Below are 23,396 nucleotides of genomic sequence, written 5' to 3' on the forward strand. Positions count from 1 at the left end.
ATAAACTGAAACTGAGTGGCAAGTGATAGATGAGCCGGTTCTGGGTCCTCCTCCTAACTCCATCAACCCGCACTGACCCGACGTGGAAGTCAAATATCCCCTCCCCCGCTCATGGCGACACTGCCCTTCGGAGGCCTTCATCAACAGTGGATTGACAAAGGGCTCGGATTTACAGAGTTCAAATCAGACGCGTGATTTGATGCGTGTATCGTGTGAAGTGAATACAGCAATCGTGCTGTGACGGTTCCACCTGAAGACGGAAGCTTGTGTTGCCTCCGAAACGTCGTGATTTATTATCTTATTTCTATTTTTATTATTATGTATCTTTTATAATTTATTTTTTCCTACGTGACTTTACCGAAAAAACCTAAGAGTGTGAATAACGATGACTCGATGATTCAAACAACACACAGACGAATCGATCATGCATCGTTACACGGCTATTGATTTCGGTAGGGGAGGTGTTGCAAAGTTCATTCACTGGACGAGTCAAAAAGACAAACGACATCTCATCAGCTTGCTTGGGATGTGCACAATTTAATGCGTAATTCACGATTTACGACCACAATTACTTGTCCGCGTATCACATGTAATACAGCAAGTTAAGTGATTCAATAATACAGAGTGTCCATTAAACATTGTCATCAGCAGCGGTCAATCCACTGCTGGATGAAGGCTTTCCCCAAGTTGTCACCACCATCGCCCAAGGTCCTGCAATGCAAGTCCACCTCGTAGTAGAGTCTATTAAATGTATCATCCACCAGAAGTGAGTGTCGTGAGCGTGATTTCAATCTTGGCAACATGTTCCTTGAGTTATTTGTTTTACTACCAACAAGATTGGAATGATCGGCAACATTGCATTCGAGAAGCATTCGAGACAATCGCACCCAGATATGTTGGCGAACACCTGCCACGCTTCAAAAGCACTCAGCCTTTTTGCAAAAAAAACAACCCATCAGCGATTATTGAATAATTGGGTTGTCATCCTCTGTTCTTAGGGCCACCATCAGCTATAAATTTGAGCAAAATGCGACCGACCAACAGGCAACAGTGACCGGTTTCGTACTTATTAGGATTAACCAGAACAGTTCGGTTACCAATATTCGCTGCTGCAAAGTCTGCCTCTGGGAACCATGCAGAGTGTGCAATGCAAAAAAAAGGGCGGAGTGCTATTTACACGCGTCTCTGTGTTGTTTGAATCGTATGGGTTTTTTCCGACCTGCACAATGTCCCTGTCACGATGATTTGTTGCACTCGTCATTTACAGATGTGGATTACCTGGGACGCTCTCCAATGTCCATGCTGCGTGTGTCACCAACTCCATGGCAGATGCGGGGAGGTTTACAGATATTCATGAAACATCTTCACATTACCAAGTTTGTGTTTGTGCGTAGTATATTTTTTCAACCGAGCTCAAACTTCCGTTATATTATAATTCAATATAATCTCCAATGATGGATGGTACATTTATGGACAGCCTGTACAACCTACGACTTATATGTGTGTTACACTAACCCAAACGCGTTAAATTAAAAGTAAATGTAATGCCTATATGAGCCACAGGTTGTACAGGGCTGTACAGATAAGCATCGTGCTGCTACACGCCCACGCAACATTCAACATTAATATATTCATAATACATCCATAATGCAAATCTCCATTTATATATACATCCCAGAGCCAAGCTCGCACCTTACGTACAGCCTCATACACGGTGTGTTACCGCACCACACTGTGTTTTGTGATCGAAGCAATGTTAACAGATGTCCACCACCACTGGACATCTGTGAAAAAGAGCTTTAGAGCTCATCGGCTTCCTCCAGTTTTAACAAATATTCCGATTGATAATTGGTTCTTTACCCTTCTATCTGGCAACAAAACTGACACCTTTTTACAAGGAGTCATGTTTGCATAGACCGCAATACCTGCAGTCATAATACAAACAAAAAACAACTCTGATAATGTATGTTGCACTGTCCTTGAAGTTGATTGGTCCACACCCGAGACAGCTTTCCTTAGAGCCTAGTCTCACATGGGTTGGACCAGATGACGCCAAAAGGCGCCTTTTGGTGTCAGTTTTGTTGCCAGATAGAAGGGTAAAGAACCAATTATCATATTTTTACTGGCAAATGAGGTTCCCAAATATTCAGATTCTCTGTTGCCTAGGGCAGGGGGAGCGATGGCGTAGTGGTTCGCGTACTGCGTTATGAGCCGGCCCACCCCGACGGCAATTCCAGCCCACGTCTCACAAACGTTAGGGGCATTATCACCACATCCCCTCTCCATACACCAACCCATAACTAAACCGACGTGGTGAGGTATGGGTCAAATCTCATGTCCGAAACGGTGCAGAGAGGCCTTCATCCAGCAGTGGCTTGACACAATGCTTTATTTTGTTACGTTGAATCATATGGTATATATATATAAAATACCATAGCAACATCACATACGCATTGCACAATGAGTGTGGTGGTACGGGACAACCGGGATACACACGCGAGTTCGTATCCTGACAATGGGAAACTCATCATCACCAGTCGGTACAATGAGTAACCCGTACTCCACTGGCAATGGTAAAGGCTTGAGCACTCTGCATGAAGTCAACAGTCGTTGTTATCAAACAACAGGTCCCCGTCATATGAACGTGGAATGTCCACCACCGACGCGATTGGGCGTGCTTACGGAGATGCGCGGCGCTATGTGGTGGTGGTTGTGGTGGTTGTTTTTTTGCACACACCGTTGGTGTGCGGTGTTTTTTCTGCAATATTTTGCTGTCTTTTCTTGGATTTTCTGTTTGCACTTAGTCACATATTCACTTTAAGATGTTTTTTGTTCATGTTTTTGTTTTTTTGTTTGTTGCGGTTGCACCCGATTCAAGAGCCGAATGGCTCACAGGGCTATACCTAATAAATGAACTTGAACTTGAACTTGTTGTTGTGGTGGTTGTTCTTGTCGTGGTTGTTGTCATGGTTTTTTGTGGTGGTGGTGGTTGTTGTGGCCCCATGCGACTCAGCTCTCAGGGCCGTCTCTGTCACGTTGCTCTTGAATCGGCGCCAGGCACACGACTTTGGTTACACTCTTACACGTCACCGGAATATAATTACACAGCCACGTATCGATCAGCGACTTTAGTTTAACAGCGGGTGAGACCACGTGTTCCATAACAGGGGGTGGTGCTTTTATAGACACGATATAATTAATTAACATTAATAGTGTTTACAACTATTTATGTACAGTAACATACACCACGACGATTTGTCCAGTTTCACACACAGTACAATGCAACTTTATGGGCATAACCACGTGGCCCTACGAGCCTTATATGTTGACACTAAAAGCATGAAGAACCTTCAAGAGAGCTTCAGTCTCGATTTAAAACTTTCGTGACTGCAGGGATTCATCTTCTTGGTTCTTTCGGTAAAGTCATGTAGAAGGGAAATAAAAAAATAAAACATTTTATTATGTTTTTAGTAGGGAAATAATAAAATAAATAAAAGACAACATTTTATTATGTTTTATTTTTATTGTTTTATTATTTTCCTTCTATGTGACTTTACCGAAAGAACCAAGAAGAAGAGCTTCAGTCCTTGACGAAGGCGTTGTGACGGCTGAATTGACGACCGAGATGCGAGGCCAGGTTTGCTCTGTCGCTGTCCAGCCGCTGAGCTCGATACGTCAGGTTCGACTCCTGAAACAGGCGCGTAGCTTAAAGGCATGTAATGCCCTCTTAGGATTTGTGTTTGCGCTTGTGTATGGGTCCAACATTATCTGTCCTACGTGTTTGTTTATTGTCTGCTCGTGTGTGTTGTCTACCAGTGTCTGTCGACTCTGTGCGTGTGTGTTATCTCGGTGTTTGTTTGTTTGGCGTCTTTTTTGTATCTGTCGGTATATTCGGAAATGATGTGCCGTGTTTCTGACTGTCTTAGCATCTTTTGGTGTGAGAATAATAATACATTCAACTTGTAACGCTCAAAGTATTCGCTTTTGTAAGCTACAAACCAAGCGGCAAGGCAGCCACAGGCGGTCAGCCGGCGCCAACAATTTCCCAAGCTCAGCAGTCCCCTACATATTAAGATTGTTGGTGTTTACATGTGGAAGGAGAAACTGGAGTACCCGGAGAAACCCCACTTGGGCGAGGAGGCAACACTCTATACCATATAAGATGGAACAGGTGGAGTCCACCTTTTTGCTGTACTGCCTACTCCTGGCGAACTAGAGGTATGGGTCCTCAACGCCCACGGGAAGATAGTTTTTGCAACATCTTTGTGACCCACCAACCCCCTTCACTGCCTCCACCGTGCTGGATTACCACCGCCTGGAGTATTTGACTTTGTGGCACACAGTATGCCACAAATCCAGCAAACTGGGTCCGATTGCTAGGCCACTTAAAATATAACTATGAAGGTGTGATGGGGCGTATTCATTTACACCAGCACACAAGACAAATGTGGCCGTGCGTGGTGCTGACTACACAATCTGCTTGTGCGCCTTTCCAGTTTTTATCAAGTTGGTTAGGAAAAGCACTTGTTCCAACATTATTTGTGACTATACGGGGGATCCTTTTTTTCCCTCTATGTCTGCGTGTGTCTTTATTTGTGTGCATGCATGTCTGTGTGTCTTTGTGTGTATATCGATAGGTGTTGATGTTTTCAAAAAGAATGAGTCCTCTGTATATGTCTTTGTCGGCATGTGTTGGTGTGCGGTGTGAGTGTAGACAAAATGCGACTCCTCCGTGTGTGGGTCTCGGTGGGGGCCTTCTGTGTCTGTACCTCCACCTGCTCCGGCGTGTGTCTGTGTGTCTCTGCCCGTGTGTGTCTCTGCCCGTGTGTGTCTGTGTGTCTCTGGCCGTGTGTGTCTGTGTGTCTCTGCCAGTGTGTCTGTGTGTCTCTGGTCGTGTGTCTGTATGTCTCTGCCCGTGTGTGTCTGTGTGTCTCTGCCCGTGTGTGTCTGTGTGTCTCTGCCAGTGTGTCTGTGTGTCTCTGCCAGTGTGTCTCTGTGTCTCTGCCAGTGTGTCTGTGTGTCTCTGCCCGTGTGTGTCTGTGTGTCTCTGCCAGTGTGTCTGTGTGTCTCTGCCAGTGTGTCTGTGTGTCTCTGCCAGTGTGTCTGTGTGTCTCTGCCCGTGTGTGTCTGTGTGTCTCTGCCAGTGTGTCTGTGTGTCTCTGGTCGTGTGTCTGTGTGTCTCTGCCAGTGTGTCTGTGTGTCTCTGCCCGTGTGTGTCTGTGTGTCTCTGCCAGTGTGTGTCTGTGTGTCTCTGCCAGTGTGTGTCTGTGTGTCTCTGCGAGTGTGTCTGTGTGTCTTTGCCAGTGTGTCTGTGTGTCTCTGCCAGTGTGTCTCTGGCCGTGTGTCTGCGCGCGGACGGCGACACGCGTTCCCACTTCAGTCCTTCATGTCGCGCATCATGGGCGAGCTGGTCATCACCTTGAAGAGAAGCTTGCAGGTGGACAGCAGCAGAATGGTGACCACGATCACCAGCACGATGGCCTTGATGAGCGCGAAGGGCAGCTGGTCCTGGGGCCCGTTCGCGACCCCGTTCATCAGTGTCTCCTGCGTCATCTCCCGCAGCTCCGTGGTGGCCACCGTGGTGGCGGCGAGCGACGCGCCAGGAGCGGTCTGTCCCCCGGCCTCTGTCAAAGACGAGGGCAGCCCTCGCGGCGCGGGCCCTTGCAGGGGCTCACCCGTGGCCTCCAGCAGTGACCGCATCGCCTTGAGCAGGGAGCCGCGAACCGCGTCCCCGAGGAGGTGTCCTCCAGACGCTCCGCTGTCGCCACCGCCATCAGCAGCAGGAGCAGCGCTCAGCAGAGGCGTACGGGGCAGCAGATGAAGAGGAGGTGGTGCCATGTCGGTGGCTGGAGGAGGGTTGATGCGAGACACTGGACAGTTGCTTGCTGGTCGTGATGATTTGTTTCTGCTTCCTCTGCGGCTTGTTGATGTCCTTGATTGTTGTGACTGTCGCTGTAATGGGTTTTCGCTGTCGTCTTGTCTCTGACCGTTTCACGCGGTCGCGCGTAAAATTGCCATCGGTTGACCCATCCTCTCGTCCCGTCCAGAATTCAGCACAGACATATGTTTTGTTTATTATATATTCTTTTTTTATCACCGAACGCTCGGGTCTGCTGCTGCCGCCGCCGATGATTTGCCTCGATTACTGTGATGAGCCGACGCGGCGACACGCAAGCTGACACTCGGAGCCGCAGGAGATGGGTGGAGGAAGAAGAGGGATGGTTGATGGCTTTGGTGACACAACCATGCGGAGTGGCTGAACCGGGTCTTTTTTTCGTCGCGACTCGGAGGGCTTTTAGATATTGTCTCTGAACCTTCCAGCGAGAGCGATTCTCCACTGTGACGCGACACGGGCGCTGCGAGGACCGCGATCTAAGCGCGACAAAAAGTGAAAATGTGATGATGATGATGCGTTGACAATGTAGAGGAGGAGCACGCACTCGCCCTACCCCTAACTCAAGCCAACCAGCCGCGAGTACTCGCCCTCTCACTGACCCTGACACTTATCAATTCGCCAACAAGGCACCTACCCTAACTCTAACCAAATTGGCCGCTAGTACGAGTCACCCTCACGCTGGCTGTGATTATACCGCTAACCCCATCATCATCATCATCTGTGGCGCTCCGCTAAGCCCCCTTTTTCATTCGTTGTTTGCTTGGCAATATACAGAATAGAATTGGTGATGTCAGAGCTGTTGAGCGCAATAAACAGGTGTGGCATGAGAGAGAGAGAGAGGCGTGCATGGGGAGTGAGAGGAGAGCGGAGCGGTGGAGAGGAGGAGGAGACCCGTGCCTGTGAAGAGGGAGGCGGGTGAGGTGGGTTTGTGGTGCCGGTGTGGGGAAGAGGGAGGGGAGTGGAGGGGAAGGGGGAGAGTGAATGGGGAGGGGAGAATCGTGGAAGGGAAAAAACCGGACAAGGTTTCCACCTTGGCGCCCACACCCGCCCGTATCTTTATCTCTTCTCGCCTGTCTCTTATCCATCCAACGCCAATCAAGGTTCCAGTAAGAGGATTTGTCTTGGAGGAAGGGTTTATATTATCTGGCTCCTATCTCAAAAGCAATCATCAAGTACCTGTTGCTTTGCTTCAACAGGTGCCGTGTGTCACGATTGTTTTTGTTTCCAGAGCGTGTACGCGTGTGAGAGTTTAGATTATGGATTTTTAGTTATGAACAGTTGGATATATACCAGACATGGTATATATCTTATTTCATATTTATAGACCGCCTTAGCTCAAGGCACTTTGCATAGTTTAAAAGCGGTACAAAAATAGAGTGATTGGATAGCAAGGGCGTGCAAGGGCCGAGCAATTAGTGACCGTAACAGAGGGCATCTACATGAATTTGGAGCCCCGAGTTCGATTCCCGTTCACGGCTAACATCCGCGACAAATGATGTCTGAACCAGTCCTGCCCCCCCCCCTCCCCCCACCATTCACCAAACCGCACTGACCAACGTGAAGTATGGTCAAACAGCTTCCACAATCGGTACGTCGTGGGGAGGCCTTCATCCAGCGGTGGATTGACAAAGGGGCTGTATATATTGATGTATTACATCGTCATGTATGATATAAAATAGGTCATTATTTGCTGTGGAATAAAAAAAAATAGATAATGTTTTAACGTCGTATTCCCATTACCCAAGACATTCTCAGTGAGTCTCGAGACATATTTTCAGGAGGGTCCTGCATTGCGATATCTGACAAATTCCATTCGTGATGTTTTTGTGTGTGGGAGAGAACCCCAGAGGAACGCACGCATACAAGAAGATAACAAACCTCGCAAAGATGGATTTAAAAAATCCAATGCTGCACTGCCATCTCCTGGCCATCTCATCTTCACTTCACAAGTGGTCACATTTTGAGTAATGTACAGCGACATCAAATGGCAAGGACCTCTATTTCGCCACAATATGCAAATATGATTTGCCATTGGCAAATCGTTTTACATTACCACCTTAAAGATAATTCAACTTTCCATCTATACTCACTTGACTACGATCACTATTTGCTTTGTTAAATGCGTGCATCTATAGTTTGATGGTAATGCTTAATATCATAATTGCAGCGAACAATTGTACAGCATCGCATTGCTACATGTGGTGGGTGCAATACAACGGATGAATAAGCTCCTTACTGAAAATCCCATAGGTCGACTCAGCCTTAAATGAGTACTCCGGTGCTGTGTGATCAGCAGAATTTGAGAGACAAAGGCTAGGTGTGATTGTGCCCACGCCACCCGTTCGTGCGTCGTGCTCGCCTTAATAGGCGCTCGCTAACAACAGTCGCAACATTTGTCTATGTAAGCTGTACGCAGTGAATGGGTGGTCTTTCGTCTTAGTATTGATGTGCGCACAAGATAGAAACAAAAATAAGGCATACACATGGAGAATCCAACGCTTATCCAACATGCATTTGTCTTCCAAGTCTGTAATAGTTGAATTAATTATGGGTACCAAAGCTGGCTAGCAGCCTGTCGGTGAAAAATACGTTTGCTTATTTGTGAAAGCCTTTGTGCTCCGCTTTTTGTCTACAGTTTTTCCCCCCCAACCTTTTCTTACGTCAATTTGTCCGGTTTTCAATCGGGCAAGTCCCTGATGACAGCACAACGTTATATCCAAGTTGTGCGTTGTATCGGATCACCTTTAGGAGAGTTATAGTTGCCCTCTCTGTAAGTGGGAGAGTGGCCGGCCATCAAGTCCTTGGCAGCCGCTCTAAACTTGAAAGCAGTCCGGTCTAATTGCACGATGACACACGATAGAAAGCGAGTAACGCGACCCATCATTATTTGAAACATCAGCCGATACCTGTGGGATGCTAAGACCACGTCCGTATCGACCCGAAAGACACAAGTCATACTTTTTAAGATAATGTTTATTTATTTTTGCTTGTATCCATTATTTAGCCAGGAGATTAAATGAATGCATTAATATGCATGAATTATTGCCTCTTTTGCAAGTGGGAACTGGTTTGGAATGATAACAATTGTACACAATTTCTTTATTTAAATGTAACAAATGTAGACAACAATTAATACAATAATTCATTTAACAATACATTTATACAGTACAATGTGAATTAGGCAAAGTAAAAAAGGTTAATTGAAGTCAACATTATGGATACAGTATATACAAAAGAAAATCTTTTTTTGAAAGGAAAGTGGCTAGATTAGGCAGATAGTAGCCACGGAATTGCAGAAACGGTATGATATAATGTAAACAATAGTGCTCAGGCAGTCGAGAAACATTAAAGCAGCCACTCAAACGCAGTTACGCGAGTTTACATCAAGCCTGCAATGTTGGTGCTGCTGCTGTTGTGGTTGTCATAGTGGTCGTTTTCGGCATAGCGTTGTTCAGTGCACATTGAGTATTGTATATATCTGTATATAAAACATTAGCGTCTATAGTGGTGCATTCTGCTTTGGATCGGATGCTATTTGCCGAGGCCTAACACGGTAAAGTGTCACTTTGTACATCTTTACAAAGTGGTATACATATGTATTAAATGCCAAATGAGAGATTGTTTATTCAATAGGAGAGAGTTTGCAATGAAAACGGGGAAAGGTGTTTTTTTTTCCATGATGTGTTTTCATGACAAAAATAACCCTCACGGGCATGAGGCCAAGGTCACCGTGAGACGCATTCAATGGTTACAGAATGACATCGGTGACACACCATCTCGTGTGGAGCACATGATCGAATGATCAATAGCGAGTACAATTAAGCCTCTCTTCTTGTTCTATCACACGCTGTCTATGAGTCCTCCAGGATGATATTGGAATGCAATGCAATGGTGTTACCACTTAGTGGGGAGCATGAGCTTAGGTCCGCATCTATATCTATATCCGAGGGCGTTTACAGCATTCAAGCTATAACGATCGCGCGTTTGTCGAAATGAACCTTATGGCGGGACCTCGGGGTCCCATAAGCCCCCGGCTCTCGCATAAACTGCGTTGCGACGTTATTGTATGTCTGTTGAAGGCGAACAATACGGCTCTACACGATGCGCTAATCAGTGTTTAAAATTGTTGTTTATGACTACGGCATTCACGACAACAGAATGATCTGTGGCGTTAATGTGCGCGGTGGGACGGAGTCGCCAAAAAGAAATGGATTAATTACGATTTTGACTTCCGTTTATTCGGGACCCTGGGGTCCCGCCATAAGGTTCAATTATGTCCTCGAACTTGATCAGCATCCTCATGCGTTGAGTCATTACAAATGGTTGAGTGTAATTCGCAAAGCATGAATGCCTTGCCTCTTGCACTCTTCCACATCAGGATCAATGGAAGGAAGTTGTTCAATACAGCTGAGCAAGCAATGACCTTCATGGAATTTGTTTTGAGTCTCCTTCCTTCCATTAGAAATGAACTCATAGTGCACGTGACAGGGTGGTTCAGATCGCTGAGCTGGAATCGCTGAGATCCTGGATTCGAATCCACGTTTCACCCACCTGTGATTAAAATGGGTTATCGGGTGTAGTCAGTTGATGACCTGAGCCCACTCATTAATAAACCGCACAAAAGAACGCGTAACATTAAATTTGGTTCTGCACTTAATTTGGCTGAATTCGACCTGAGAATAAACAATGTCAGCATGACTGTTGTGCGATGAACATTAACCTCGGCGGTAGAGTGGGTGGGAAAGTGCTGCCCCTTACTGTGTTTGGGAAAGCTTTCCTCTGACATTTCCCTCCACTCAGGTGTTCCAACGGGTTCTGTGCTTGGTCATATTCTAATGTTCATCTATATGGATAATATAGCATTACATAGATCTAATTCAATTTTTTTTGCCAATTGCATTATTTGATTAAATGGTTGACTTTACAACCATTACATTTGTTTTTAATCGTCTTGAACCTCCACCAGAATATAAACAAGACGATGTTTAATTTATGAGCCCTGACTTTACTCATTCAAGTATCTTGGCATCATCCTCTTTCAAATCCGAGGGAGATTCAATGTTCCAAGTTCTTATGTAATGCATACACCCACATACCTATGTACAAAGTATTTATTCAGGACCAAAATCCCCTAAATCTTAGATTCCCCACAACACTAAAGCGCATTGTAGGAAGGAGAACACATTCACATGGTTCTCACTTATTCTGTTAATCCCCAAAATACCTGGAATTCCATCTCTTCACAAATGCCCTTGGTTACTCGACCATCGAAATTACAATTTGATGCTAAGCTGTCGATTCCCTGAGAACTTCACTCGCAATTACATTTACGTATAATATATATTTCTATTAAAAGAGCGTCTTTACTCACTCTATGTTTATGTAACTTAATAACGTAATTTTACTATGTTCCTATTTAAAATAAGAACGTGTCTGAGCCGACATACATTCGAGAGAATGTATTTTACTTAACACTGACTTACATGTTTGTAAACATTTTTGATTTGTCACGTGGCACAGTTGTTTTTGTTTCCGATTTCTATTTGCTTCTTTGCTGGACATTAACAGTTGTTTTTGTTGTTACTTCTGACATGTGTTGGGTGTGCCAGCTCAAGTTAAACCCACTCGTGAAAACGCAACTCACCCTCCTCGGTGTTTAGACTTCTCATGCACCTCGTTTTAACCAAAATACTGAAAGCATCTAATCATCATTTGTGGCCAGGTCGCTTCTGAAAAAGAAGACAATAGCTCAGTGGCCTTTACTTGATAAGATAACAAAAAAGAGTTTAGTTTTAATTATATATTTGTTGTTTCCTATACTTTGCATCTGCTATCGTGTTGTTTGTATTTTTGTTGTTGTCGTAACGTTCTGACCCCGCCCCGTGATTGGACATTTGTGGAAAAAAAGAGCTTTATAGCTCATCGGATTCCTCCTGCAGTCTAAATAAAGATTCCGAATCTCAGGTGCGTCAGCGCCACGCGGGCGCCACTTGGAGGCCCTCAACTCGCCAGGGTCACCGCCCCGGGCGGCACTGAGCCCGCGCTCGGTGGCGCGAGAAGCCCCCCCCCACCTACACCCCCCCCCCACCAACAACCAACAACCGCCATTCGCCACTAAGTGGCGGTGACGTCACCACGACGCTTGTGCCAGGCCCACCACCTACCCCCCACCACATACAGCCCCCCACCTACACCCTCCCACCACATACACCCCACCACATACACCCCCCCACCTACACCCCCCACCTACACCCCCCCCCACCTATACCCCCCCACCTACACCCCCCACCACCTACACCCCCCCCCCACCACATACACCCCCCACCTACACCCCCCACCACCTACCCCCCCTCACCACCTACCCCCCACCACCTACACCCCCACCACCTACCCCCCCCTCACCACCTACCCCCCCCCTCACCACCTACCCCCCCCTCACCACCTACCCCCCACCACCTACACCCCCACCACCTACCCCCCCTCACCACCTACCCCCCACCACCTACACCCCCCACCACCTAACTCCCCACCTACACCCTCCACCACCACCCCCCCCACCACCCCCCCAACCCCCCACACCACCCCCCCCCCACCCACGCCACCCCCACCCCCTCCCCCACCACAACCCACGCCGTCTCCACGGCAACCAGCGACGACAACACAGACGGTTGAGCGGTTCGAGACCACGAGTCGCAGGTTACAGATCCTCAGCAACCTTCTTTATCGCGTGCGACTTTCTCGCGTGCGACTTCATCGTGTCGACTTCCATCGCAGGCGAGTCGCCTTCACCACGCCAGTGGCTCTTGGCTCATCTGTCGGGGGCACGATTGATGTAAATGTTGTAACGCGGCAAAGCGATGTCGATGCGACAGACCGCGTTAACGTTGAGAGCGGCTGCGCGAACCCAACACATTTCACAGTCGTCAGAATCATGTACAGTGTGCTGTCGATGTTAGTGGCGACGTTTCGGGTGAATGGCCCTTCTTCAGAGCAGAGAGATATGCTGCAAAGCGTCGGGGATTTAGATTGGCATTAGTGCTGTAACGTTGTGCACATTGTAGAGTATATAAGGCACTATATATATACACTTAATTTACATAGCCGTGTGTAACTGCTTCGATTCCAGAAACAAGTGAGAAATTATCTGAACCGGTGCTGGGCCTCCCCTAGGTCGACTCAGCCTCAAATGAGTTCCTGGTGCGGTGTGTCAACATTACCACTGGGGAGACAAAGGCGGCCGGGCGTGGTGCTGGCCTCTCACCATCCGTCTCTTAAGGCTATATGGGGGGGTCTTTGCATTTGTGTGAGTGTGATTGTGAATATATATTATATCGACATGTGTGTGCATGCATGTTACAGTTATGTAATGTGTGGAGTTTTGAAGATCAATTGGGTGTTTGCAATAATTGCGCAACGGATTGGCAGCCAAGTAAACCATCAGAGAAGATGACCACCTGAGAGATGGAGCCATGCATCGTGTGGTATGGATGTGCTAGGTGGTATCATCGCCTGATCGCGAGAGATGTCGGTGCTGGGGGCTTGGGGAGGCCTTCATCCAGCAGTGGATTGACCATGGATGATGCATAGTAATTGCGTGCTGTGTGTGTGTTACAGATCCGTGTGTGTTACAGATCCGTGAGTGTTCATGATGCCTGCAGAGCGGTCACAGAATGCAGGTTAGACATCTTCGCAGCACCTGTGACATGGTCAAACACTTTTAATAAACTTTTGACGTAATAATAAGGGTTTCCCCCTTTTTTCTGGCAACAAAACTGAAACCTTTTTACAAGGATTCATGTCTGCATTAACCACAATACTTGCAGTCAAAATGCAAACAAAAACATACTATGATAATATATGCATTGTCCTTGAAACTGATTGGTCCACACCAAGGGACGGCTTTCTTGAAAACTTTTGACGCCTTAAAGTTCATCTTATGGAGGGTTGCCAGTGTATTGTTGATGCATTACGGTGTGGCCAGGACGGCATGCTTGTAACCCAACAGCTCATTGAGCTCATTCATGTGAGACACTCTTTGCAGTGATGTTGAAAATCTGTGCAGTTTGAGTGCCTTCCCAGAGTACTTATCGGTGTTCTCCGGTTGCAACCGTCTCTTGCCGCATGAAAATAAGTACTCCTAAAGAAACTGACCAAGCATTCAAAGCAGGACCCTCCAGACAAAAAAAAAACTCTACAGACTCAGTGAAGCTTTACTGAGTAAACAAATTACTGTTTTTCATGCACACTCTCCAGCAATGCTACTGCAGCATGAATACAAACCTAACCGCCAGTGGCGTAGTCATCGAGTGTGAAGGCGATGACGGAAGGGCCCACATGCCAAACTACAAAGACGGGGGGAAATTGGACAGGAGGGGGGCTCATTTATTTAATTACGCCAGGGCCCATGCCAACCACGCCACACCACTGATAGCCACTGTCGGATGCAGAGCACGGTGGAGCTGTGGTCGCGTTGTCTTCCTCTTCTCTCGGCCCCCTCGAGCAACTGCCACTACCATCACCAACCCTCACCACCAACCTAACTTGTGTTGTGCCCCCCCCCCCAAGCAGGTAGAAGTGAGTTATCGCTGGGTGCCATCGGTGGGATTGACGACCCAGAGGCAGGAGCACAGGATCTTGGAGTCGTGAGGCACAGGCGCGGGCCCATCGGGGAACCCGAATCCGATTACGTGAAGCTGGCAAGGCAAGGCGGCCAGCGCGGTGAGCGTCAAGGTTCAGGTGGCAAACGGGGCCCATTTATAATGGTGCCACGGCAGAGGCTTATTTGTCATTTCCCTCGTGTGCTGCATGGCCACCTTAAATATGTACAACTTCAGCAAAGGTTGATGTCTCGTGGTGCACTCAGGAAACGATTGGTGGGATCACTCATTTGCCGTTACTCCTCATTTGTGAGGTGACCAGCAGATGGCAGTACAGCAAAGTGGGTTCATTAATGAATGTGTACAGACCATTGAGAGTTGTCCTCTCAGATGTATCGGCATTCCCTGGATGCAATTCCTCCAACATGCAAAATTATATTTCAAATGGATTTGGCCAGACATCGTATTGCAGGGCCCTTCTTTAAGAGTCTTGAGACTAATTGGAGATTATCTAAGTAAATAGGGAGTGGCATTAGTCGCCACTGCTTGTTTGATATACGACATAATTATCGAAAAATAACCAAAAAAATCTATATAATAGCAGAGTTAATCGTGAAATTGTATTGCTACTTTGCTACTCTCATTGGCCACAGATCTGCTCAAGATGCCGGACAACTCAGGAGAGGCTGACCCATCCGTTCCATACAACCGGCCGGGCTGGCTGAATCATAACCCGCCAACTCGCAGTGGACAGGAGTAAGATAAGATTATGAACAAGTTAGGAAAAATGACGAGTACCCAAGCATAAAATGTATTTGTGTATTGGCAAATATCCCTTTGTTTTAGTGTTAGTCGATAAGTTGGGAAAACCTTTTATCATGGCCAGTTGTCATGGTAAGTCCCTAATATCATGACAACTTTATACTGCAGGTTGGCTCACATTATCTTTACGAGATTTATAGTTCTTAATTCATCACGTGGTTTGTGATCGAATATATATTTCCAGGCCACTGTGTTGTGACATTTTGATGTTGGGATTTTAAAAGCCTAATTGCTGGGTCACAATTGTATCCATGGCTGTACAATGTATTACATTTTCCACATAAAACGGGATCGTTTCTAAATAGGTTGCATACTTTTGTCTTGTTTTTTTGTTTGTTTAGAACATCCGTAACTGCCAGGGCAATGGCAATCCCTGCGCAGGAGAATCTGAACTGGAGTGACATCAAGGCCAAGTACATGACGAGGGAGGCGCCTTTTGCCACCGACCCTGTGTCTCTGCGTCAGCAGACGCCAGGCGCGGATAAGCTAACGACTCACGGGGTATGGGAGGTTGTATTATATTATTTGGTGTTAGATAAACGTCCAAATGGTACTAAATATTGCCTGCAAATTGCCCAATTGGGAATACACTGCAGCAGCAACATCGCCCCCTACTGTGAAAACTTGGCAGGACCCTCCCGTGAGGCTTTCCTGGGTGAACAAGAGCGATAACAAAATAAATAATAAACTCATAAATAGAATCAGCGCTGAATAGCTGTAATTGTTTTAGTCAATTGAAGTAAATACGGATGAGCTATAAATAGTGCTGTCATTTGAGTAAATATTAATGCAAAGTCATGTTGGAAGCATAGTATTTAAAAAACACACATGGATGTGATTGACAGAACTGGTGAGTACCGTTTAAACTTGGCAGAGTGCTCATTGGGTGCATTACAACGTGTGTTGTACAAAGATCGACACCGGTCAGACTTAGATGACTATCCACCAACATGTGAATTAAACTAGTCTCTGTCACGTTCTGTAAACAATGAGGAACTCTTTAAACAGAAGAATCACTGCACACTGGAAAATAAATACACCCAAAGAGTGACTTCAAAGACAATGTTAGGTGGTCTAAAACAAGGCTGTGTGCACTAAACATGCAGCATGGTGATGTCACGTGACACGCACGTTATCATGGGAGAACTGAGCTTATGGTCACAAACATCACCCATTGCTGTCGAGAAATTAACACGTGAATCATACACATGAATCATACACACGGGTGTGCAGTGCTACGTTTGGAAGTAATGCAGGGTTCGTTCTGTCTGTGATGCCAAAGGTTGGAAGTGCCAATGAAAGGAGTGGGAGCATCAGCTCCATTCCGGAGAATACAGTCTCAACAACACATGCATTCGAGGGGAAACCACCTCCCCTGAAATCCAAGTAAGATTGGGATGATAAAGTGAAATGTGAGTGAGAGAAACAAAACTCCAGCACCGTTATTACCGTAAACTCTGCCTTCAATCAATGGACACACTGCAGCGATAAGCAATGCTCAATGCTCAGCTGAGCATGGGCCCGAGCTGCACATTGGCATTTGCCAAAAAAAACGTGTCAAACAAATCGCCAAAGTCAACGGACAAATCTCCAAGGTGGTGTTTAAGCCATTTTGTCCAGCAGCGTTGTCGCTATTAAGTGTGCAGGCGGTACAAATAGACCAGGACTCACAAGCCGGAAGGGCTCAGGCCCTGGGCTATGAAGTAGGGGGGAGTGAAATTGGACAGGATGCTCTATTTCGGCCCCTGCACCATGACCCATGCCAACCATGCCATGTCACTGTTGTCAATTTGACTTGTCTTGCTTTGTAGTGCCATGCCCAGACGGCAGAGAGAGGAGACCAACATGTGGACGCTGATGAGTTTTGGCTACACGGGTGACTCGGCTCCGCACCAGAGCGTTGCGAAGGAGTCGGAAGCCCTTTCGTCCCAGGGTGGAAACACGGAGCGACCGTGGGCCACCGATCCAGCCTCCCCCAAGGGAGCGGAGCAGGCCAAGGGTGACGATGATCTCAAGAGGTGCGTATACAAGGCAGGTGTTGGTACAGGATGGTACAAGAGCTGGAGTGCCAATAATGAGGCCACGAGAGGAAGCGGGTGGTGGCATTTTCTTCTCACGAACGGTGGGGATGGAATAAATGCCAGGTACCTGCTTGTCTGCATGAGTGAATGAGAAGGTGTTAGGATTCTAACTTTTAATTGTGCTGAGAGAGAAATTATTCCATTCATGCCTAGATTTTATTTTATATTACTGCTTTTGCACAATTACTTATATCGGAGTGACTTAATAATATACAACATGAAGCTTAGGTTAAATATATTTTACTGGTAGGAACCTAGTTACACCAGCCCACAGGGGATTATTGTGTCCGTCGTGCAGGGAGGGGCTGGGTGGGGAGGGAGGGGCTGGGTGGGGAGGGGCTGGGTGGGGAGGGTGGGGCTGGGTGGGGAGGGGCTGGGTGGGGAGGATGGGGCTGGGTGGGGGGTGGGGCTGGGTGGGGAGGGGCTGGTCACCCCGTGGTGCCCTTATAAAACTCAACGTTTAACCTACTCACGCCGGCTTGTGCCCGCCCTCACAGTCGGGCATATTTGCAGAATACACCACGCCGCCGTTGACCCTGGCCATTGACCGAGCAACCCAACGTTCCTACCAGCTCCCTCCGCAGGAATGTGTTACAGGAAAACTGCAACTCGGAGTCACACTTCCGTCTTTATAATGCTTTGCTAAGTATTCACGTCACGTGCAGTGTGTGATGCTGCGACGTACATTGTGCTCTTGTGCTCACATTCGCGTCTTCCTTTGTGTCAAGCAGGAATGACTTGGTGAAGAGATATGGGAGCCGCAGTGCCGGGCCCACATTCTAAGCTACACGACTCCCAGCTCCATGGCAGACGGAGCTGTCCCCCCGACCTGCATTCCTTGCGCCACGTAGCGACCATACATGCCGCATTGGGACTGCGCGCTCGCTCCAGGTTGTGTTGTGTTTATGAGCGAGCCCCCTTTCGAGGCAGTGTGAGGCTTTTTACCGGCAGGCGGGGCTAGAGCACAACTTTACGGCACCTTGTCTGTGTGGCCGTCTTCACATGACTTGGCTTACGAAGGTACGGAGGTAATGAATAAAACAACACCCCACGTGCTAATCCTTCAGGTGGAATTAATCATCCCGCCGGTCGGATGAAACACCGAACACACATGTATACGCGCGTGCCTTGTTAATGCACCACTTCCCGAATGAAACACATGACGTGCTGAACCCGTAATGCACGTGGAATAACTTTCGATGGGATGGGCAAATTTTATGGGTGAAAAATGTTCCATTTATCCAGAAGACCGCATCTATCAGACAATGATGATGTAATAGAGTGCACGTAACGATGTTGATAAGTCACAATATTCAACAAACAAAAAAGTAGCTAAACCAGTGTGACCTCTCCACCCGAAGTGACCTCGCCTAGAATGTTTTTGGAAAGTGGAAATCTTTGTTGGATATAGGCACCAGCTTTGCCATCTGCTCAGAGCACTTATCGGTTCACGCTAGCACACCCAGTTGCGCGCAGCACCCAAGCGTGACTGCACACAGGTTTCTTAACTCAACAACGTTGTTTCCATGGTCATTGTGCTTGTTTAAAGGTGCTAATAAAATTGTCCAACTCATTTCATGGCACGCGCCATTGGCACCGTAAGACATCATGTTAAAACGCGTTGAGTTGCTTAGGATAACTTTATTCAATTTCATCACCAATACCCACGCAAAGCATTTAATTACATTTCTGAGTTAAGCACACGCGTGTTTTTTTAGGTGGCAGGTGAAAACTATTTGGGGGGCAGATAAAATTTATTTGAAAATTAAATGTCCAAAAATCGAGAGTGCGAGGTTGTCGCAAGCCGGACCGCGTGGTTAGAGGCTGTGTGAATGCTGGAGCTGGTGAACGGGTTCGAGGGGGCTCAAGCCTTGGTAGCTTGTTAGCCACTTTGCCACCTATGGATGTTATGACAAATACTGTACGACATATGCTGTAAAATATTTAATGTAAAATTTTTTTTTAATCAAAGATTTTTAAAGCTATGTTTAGTATGTTACTGTATAACACAACTATAACAACAAGTATGTTACGTTAAAAAGTCCAAAAATAAAATGTATGCAAATACCGCGACGTGTGAAGTCTTGTTTTGATATATAGAAACCACTAAGTTTTTATATTGTTATAGAGCCACGTTATTAAATGTTGAGGCAATCCCATTAAAATATAAATACAAACATTTACTGCATTGCCAGTGTTGTACAACGTTTTAAAAGCGTATCATTAACACTGCCTGGCAAAAAATAGATTTCATTCGGCAAAGATGTTGGGCACTTGACTCTCGGAGCAAAATGTATTGTTTATGAGACGTAGCCATAGAATGTTATCTTTTACTATATATGCATATCGGGGCAGTGTGTGCATTGTTGTCCAACACCAGTTGTAAAGCTAGCTCTGATTGCCGATCAACAAACGCGAGGCTTGCCCCGTGGCTGGATGAAGAGGCTGATTGAAGTGACTTCAAGAGTAGTTCCATGACTGACGCCATCGTCTGAAGCCGTTCTCTGACACGAGGTAGTTGGGCACTGCCCGCGACCACAACGTTACAAATAGATGTCACAGCATTTCATTGTGCGGTGCCGCGACGTGACACCGATATAGCATCGTATCAACGCCCAGTAATTGGCTGAAAAACACATCTGGACATATATGCACCACCTTGTTTGCAGATTGCGTCGCGCTGCGAGATGCAGTTTGCACGAATGACGTTACTATCTAGGCGTTCATTATGATTATCATAGGCGGAGTTTGACTTCTATATTTGGGGGCGGGTAGCAGGAGTTTGCTTTGTCCCTTACATTTGGAATCGAGGGAGAATATAATTTATTCTCTTAATTGTAAACTACTGAAAATAAATTAAGGTGTCCAGTTTGGGGGAGTGCGTTGCTCCCACGTGCCCCCCCCCCCCACCACAACTCCACCCACGATTATTATCATATAATTATTAGAATACGTAATTTTACAGCACAATTTTAGGATATAACGGCGACAAAGAAGACAATTGTACGAGACGAAGCCAAACAAAGCATTGTCATCCCGTGGGGGTCGCGCCGCCCGAGGGGATGGGGTTGGTGGTGGGGGGTGGTGATGGGGGGTGGTGATGGTGGTGGGGGGTGGTGATGGTGGTGGGGGTTGGTGGTGGTGGGGGTTGGTGGTGGTGGGGGGTGGTGATGGTGGTGGGGGTGGTGATGGTGGTGGTGGGGGTTGGTGGTGGTGGGGCGGGGGTGATGGTGGTGGGGGGTGGTGTGATGGTGGGGGGGGGTTGGTGGTGGTGGGGTGGTGATGGTGGGGGGGGGTTGGTGGTGGTTGGGTGAGTAGCACAGGGGGCGGGTAGGCGTCGGGCCGTGATGAATGCCCCCCCACGTACCTGCCCCACTGAGAAGGAGCCGCCGTGACCAAAGGTGGGGAACAAGAGGCCGTGATGGATTTGCGAAACCACGCGGCGTCTTAGCGTGCTCGCTGGAATGTGCGGCCCCCCCCCCCCCTCTTTTCAGTTTACGTTCAGTTCAACCCCAATTCTAACGGATTCTGCAAATGATGAGAAGAAGTTCGATCGTATGGAGGCTGGACAGACACCAGTAATGTACACGCTGCATCATCACGTGAGTTTGTGTGTGCAGAATAGACACAGTAAACTTCATGCACACGTGAAATGGCACACTATGTCTACAGTATTATTCGATTATAAGACCCCCCCCCCACCTATTATAAAGCAAGAGTTTCAAGTGCGTGTTCTTATAATCCGGTAGGTGAAGTGCGTTACCGAGCGCTTAACTCAATTGACACCCCATCCGCACTTTCGGGGTTCCGTCTTCCTCCAAAGCAGCTTCTTGTGGTCCGGATAATACGGGATAACGTTTAATTTGATTGACGCACGGTCGTTGGTGATGCAGCCTAGTTTTAAAGCCACGTGTACTGAATGCAATAGACCCACGGCAAGTGGCGACTGATATTCGAATGGGTCTGGCCCAGCTTCTTCCAGTCACAAACCCGAAACTGACCAGCGTGTTGAAGTAGATGGTCACGACGTGGGGAGGAGGGCTTTCGTCCTACAGTGGTGTTTGATGTAGGGTTGCAAGTTATATATTCGTAAACGTTACATATATAATATGATGAACAGCTCTCAGCCATTGTGCATTATGCAAAATCATGAGCGTTTACTAAATACCCGTATCGTGGTCCTCTGGTCTTACGTGACACGTCAAATAAGTTTTGAGCAAATAACTTCAGCAAGTGAGAGACAACTGCGGACCCGTTTTTGTCTTCGTTAGGACTCATCAGCACAGTTTAGTCACCAATGTTTAACGCTGCAAAGTCTGCCTCTGGGAACCATATGGAGGGTCCCGACTTCTCTACACGATGGGGCCCGTAAACGTGGCCCAAGTAAACAATCACATCTGTAAATGACGAGAAACCCAATCACAACGGAAACATTGCACGGCTCGGAAAACCATGCGTTGCTTCTTTGTGCGCGTGTGTTGTTTCGAAATTCACTCAAGACTGGCAATTCCACGCTTCCTATCATCATAGTTAAACAATATTCGCCAGTTATCCACAGTAAAATCATGCATTTGCTTGGGACAACAATCTCATCATACCGGTCACGGTTATATTACCAATCTGACCAAAGGGGCACCGAATACGCGTGGGTTTCTTCTCCGTTGGAAAGTTTTCTGGAGCTCTGAGTAATTATTACTGACACAAAGCGCAAATTCTGCCCAAGTTAGAAAACTGTTGCTGTTATTTGGGGTCGGGTACCAATTTCTTACCACACCGTATTGGACAGGATTCAATGTTAAGCAGTTGTGTTGATCGAGCATCCATCACTCACTAATGCACTGAAGTCACTCGCTCACCGCCGACCTGTTACCTCCCTGTCACTCTTGCCGTGGTTACTTTCTCCACGAACTGAACTCATTGATTCATCCACCAATGTTGAGGACTTGGTCTACCAGACTGAATGTTTCGTCTCATCCTTACTCTGTTCCAACCACCACGAACCGCACTGCAGGGCACGACGCTTCCCTTGCTGGGTCTTCCCTCCCACCGCTGAGACGTTTGAATTCCATCCCCGTCGTATTTTGTCCCAAGTTATTTTATAACTTTGCTCAATTTCGCACCTCTGATTAACACGGTTGGCTACGTGCGGTGCGAAAGAAGTCCGTACGTGTTTATTCTTACCTCTAACACCGTTGATACTAAAACAAACATGCAATGTAACTGGTGTGTTAGCCAAACATCCCATTGCCGAAAGAGGAGCTCCGCATTACTCAATTGCTCATTAAAGATAGCAACATTGCCCCCTACTGCGAAATATTGGCAGGACCCTCCTGAAAGGGAGTTGAGACTCAGGCGCTCATGTGTGAATACAGTACGCATATTCAGAATGATGATAGTGCTACTTATTGCTGGTCGTTTGATGTTTTAGGCCAGTGCTCAGCAACTGTGTTACAACATTTTAAATCAATGGAACATGTATACAGACAACAGCCGTTCTCCACGAAATAGCGGTGATGTCACCACGGCGCTTGTGCCAGGCTAGGTTCACCTTGAGTCTACGTGAACAATCGAAGGCTCGTTGCTGGCAGGGGGTCCACGGGACAGACCCAGGTGCCACGGGGTTGACTCGCTGAGATGTCTGTCACAAACGCCCAGACACACGCACGGACCCCATGCATCCGAGCGTGAGTTCAAACCCGTGACCAAGCGCTTCGTTTCTGCTGCTGCTGCCCTTTGAAATCGCGTAATGTCCGGGCGCTAATGTGTCTGTCCTGGCTTTGGATATCCGTGCCGGCGGCAGTGGAGGCATTTGTGTGATGGAGGAAGGGGGGGAGGAGGAGGAGGAGATGGGTGTGCATGGGGGGCAGGGTGACGAGAGGGAGTGCAGGGAGGATGGAGGTCGCGTTGGGAGTGGGGGTGGTGGGAGAGAGGAGGAGGAGGGAGAGGAGGAGTGAGCTTTCTGGGTGAAAGCGTGGCGCGGACGGGAGGAGGACGGGATCT

General features: G+C 47.3%; 1 protein-coding gene across 3 annotated transcripts; it reads left to right on the forward strand.

Annotated features, from left to right (window-relative positions):
* The first annotated feature begins 12,539 nt into the window (after positions 1-12,539).
* C10H7orf57 (chromosome 10 C7orf57 homolog) lies at positions 12,540-19,161 on the forward strand. Of its 3 annotated transcripts, none has more exons than XM_078859998.1 (8): positions 12,540-12,670; positions 13,511-13,572; positions 14,462-14,614; positions 15,147-15,249; positions 15,657-15,816; positions 16,598-16,701; positions 17,127-17,333; positions 18,128-19,161. In XM_078859998.1, exons 2-8 carry the CDS (start codon positions 13,542-13,544, stop codon positions 18,177-18,179), a joined length of 810 nt encoding a protein of 269 aa, XP_078716124.1. In that variant the 5' UTR covers positions 12,540-12,670; positions 13,511-13,541; the 3' UTR covers positions 18,180-19,161. The 3 variants fall into 3 exon arrangements, with proteins under 3 accessions (XP_078716124.1, XP_078716126.1, XP_078716125.1); XM_078860000.1 differs by having other exon boundaries at positions 14,465-14,614; XM_078859999.1 differs by lacking the exon at positions 12,540-12,670 and adding an exon at positions 12,702-12,728.
* The last annotated feature ends 4,235 nt before the right edge of the window (positions 19,162-23,396 follow it).

Source organism: Lampetra fluviatilis, chromosome 10 (assembly GCF_964198595.1).
Source record: "Lampetra fluviatilis chromosome 10, kcLamFluv1.1, whole genome shotgun sequence".
Taxonomy (NCBI): domain Eukaryota; kingdom Metazoa; phylum Chordata; class Hyperoartia; order Petromyzontiformes; family Petromyzontidae; genus Lampetra; species Lampetra fluviatilis.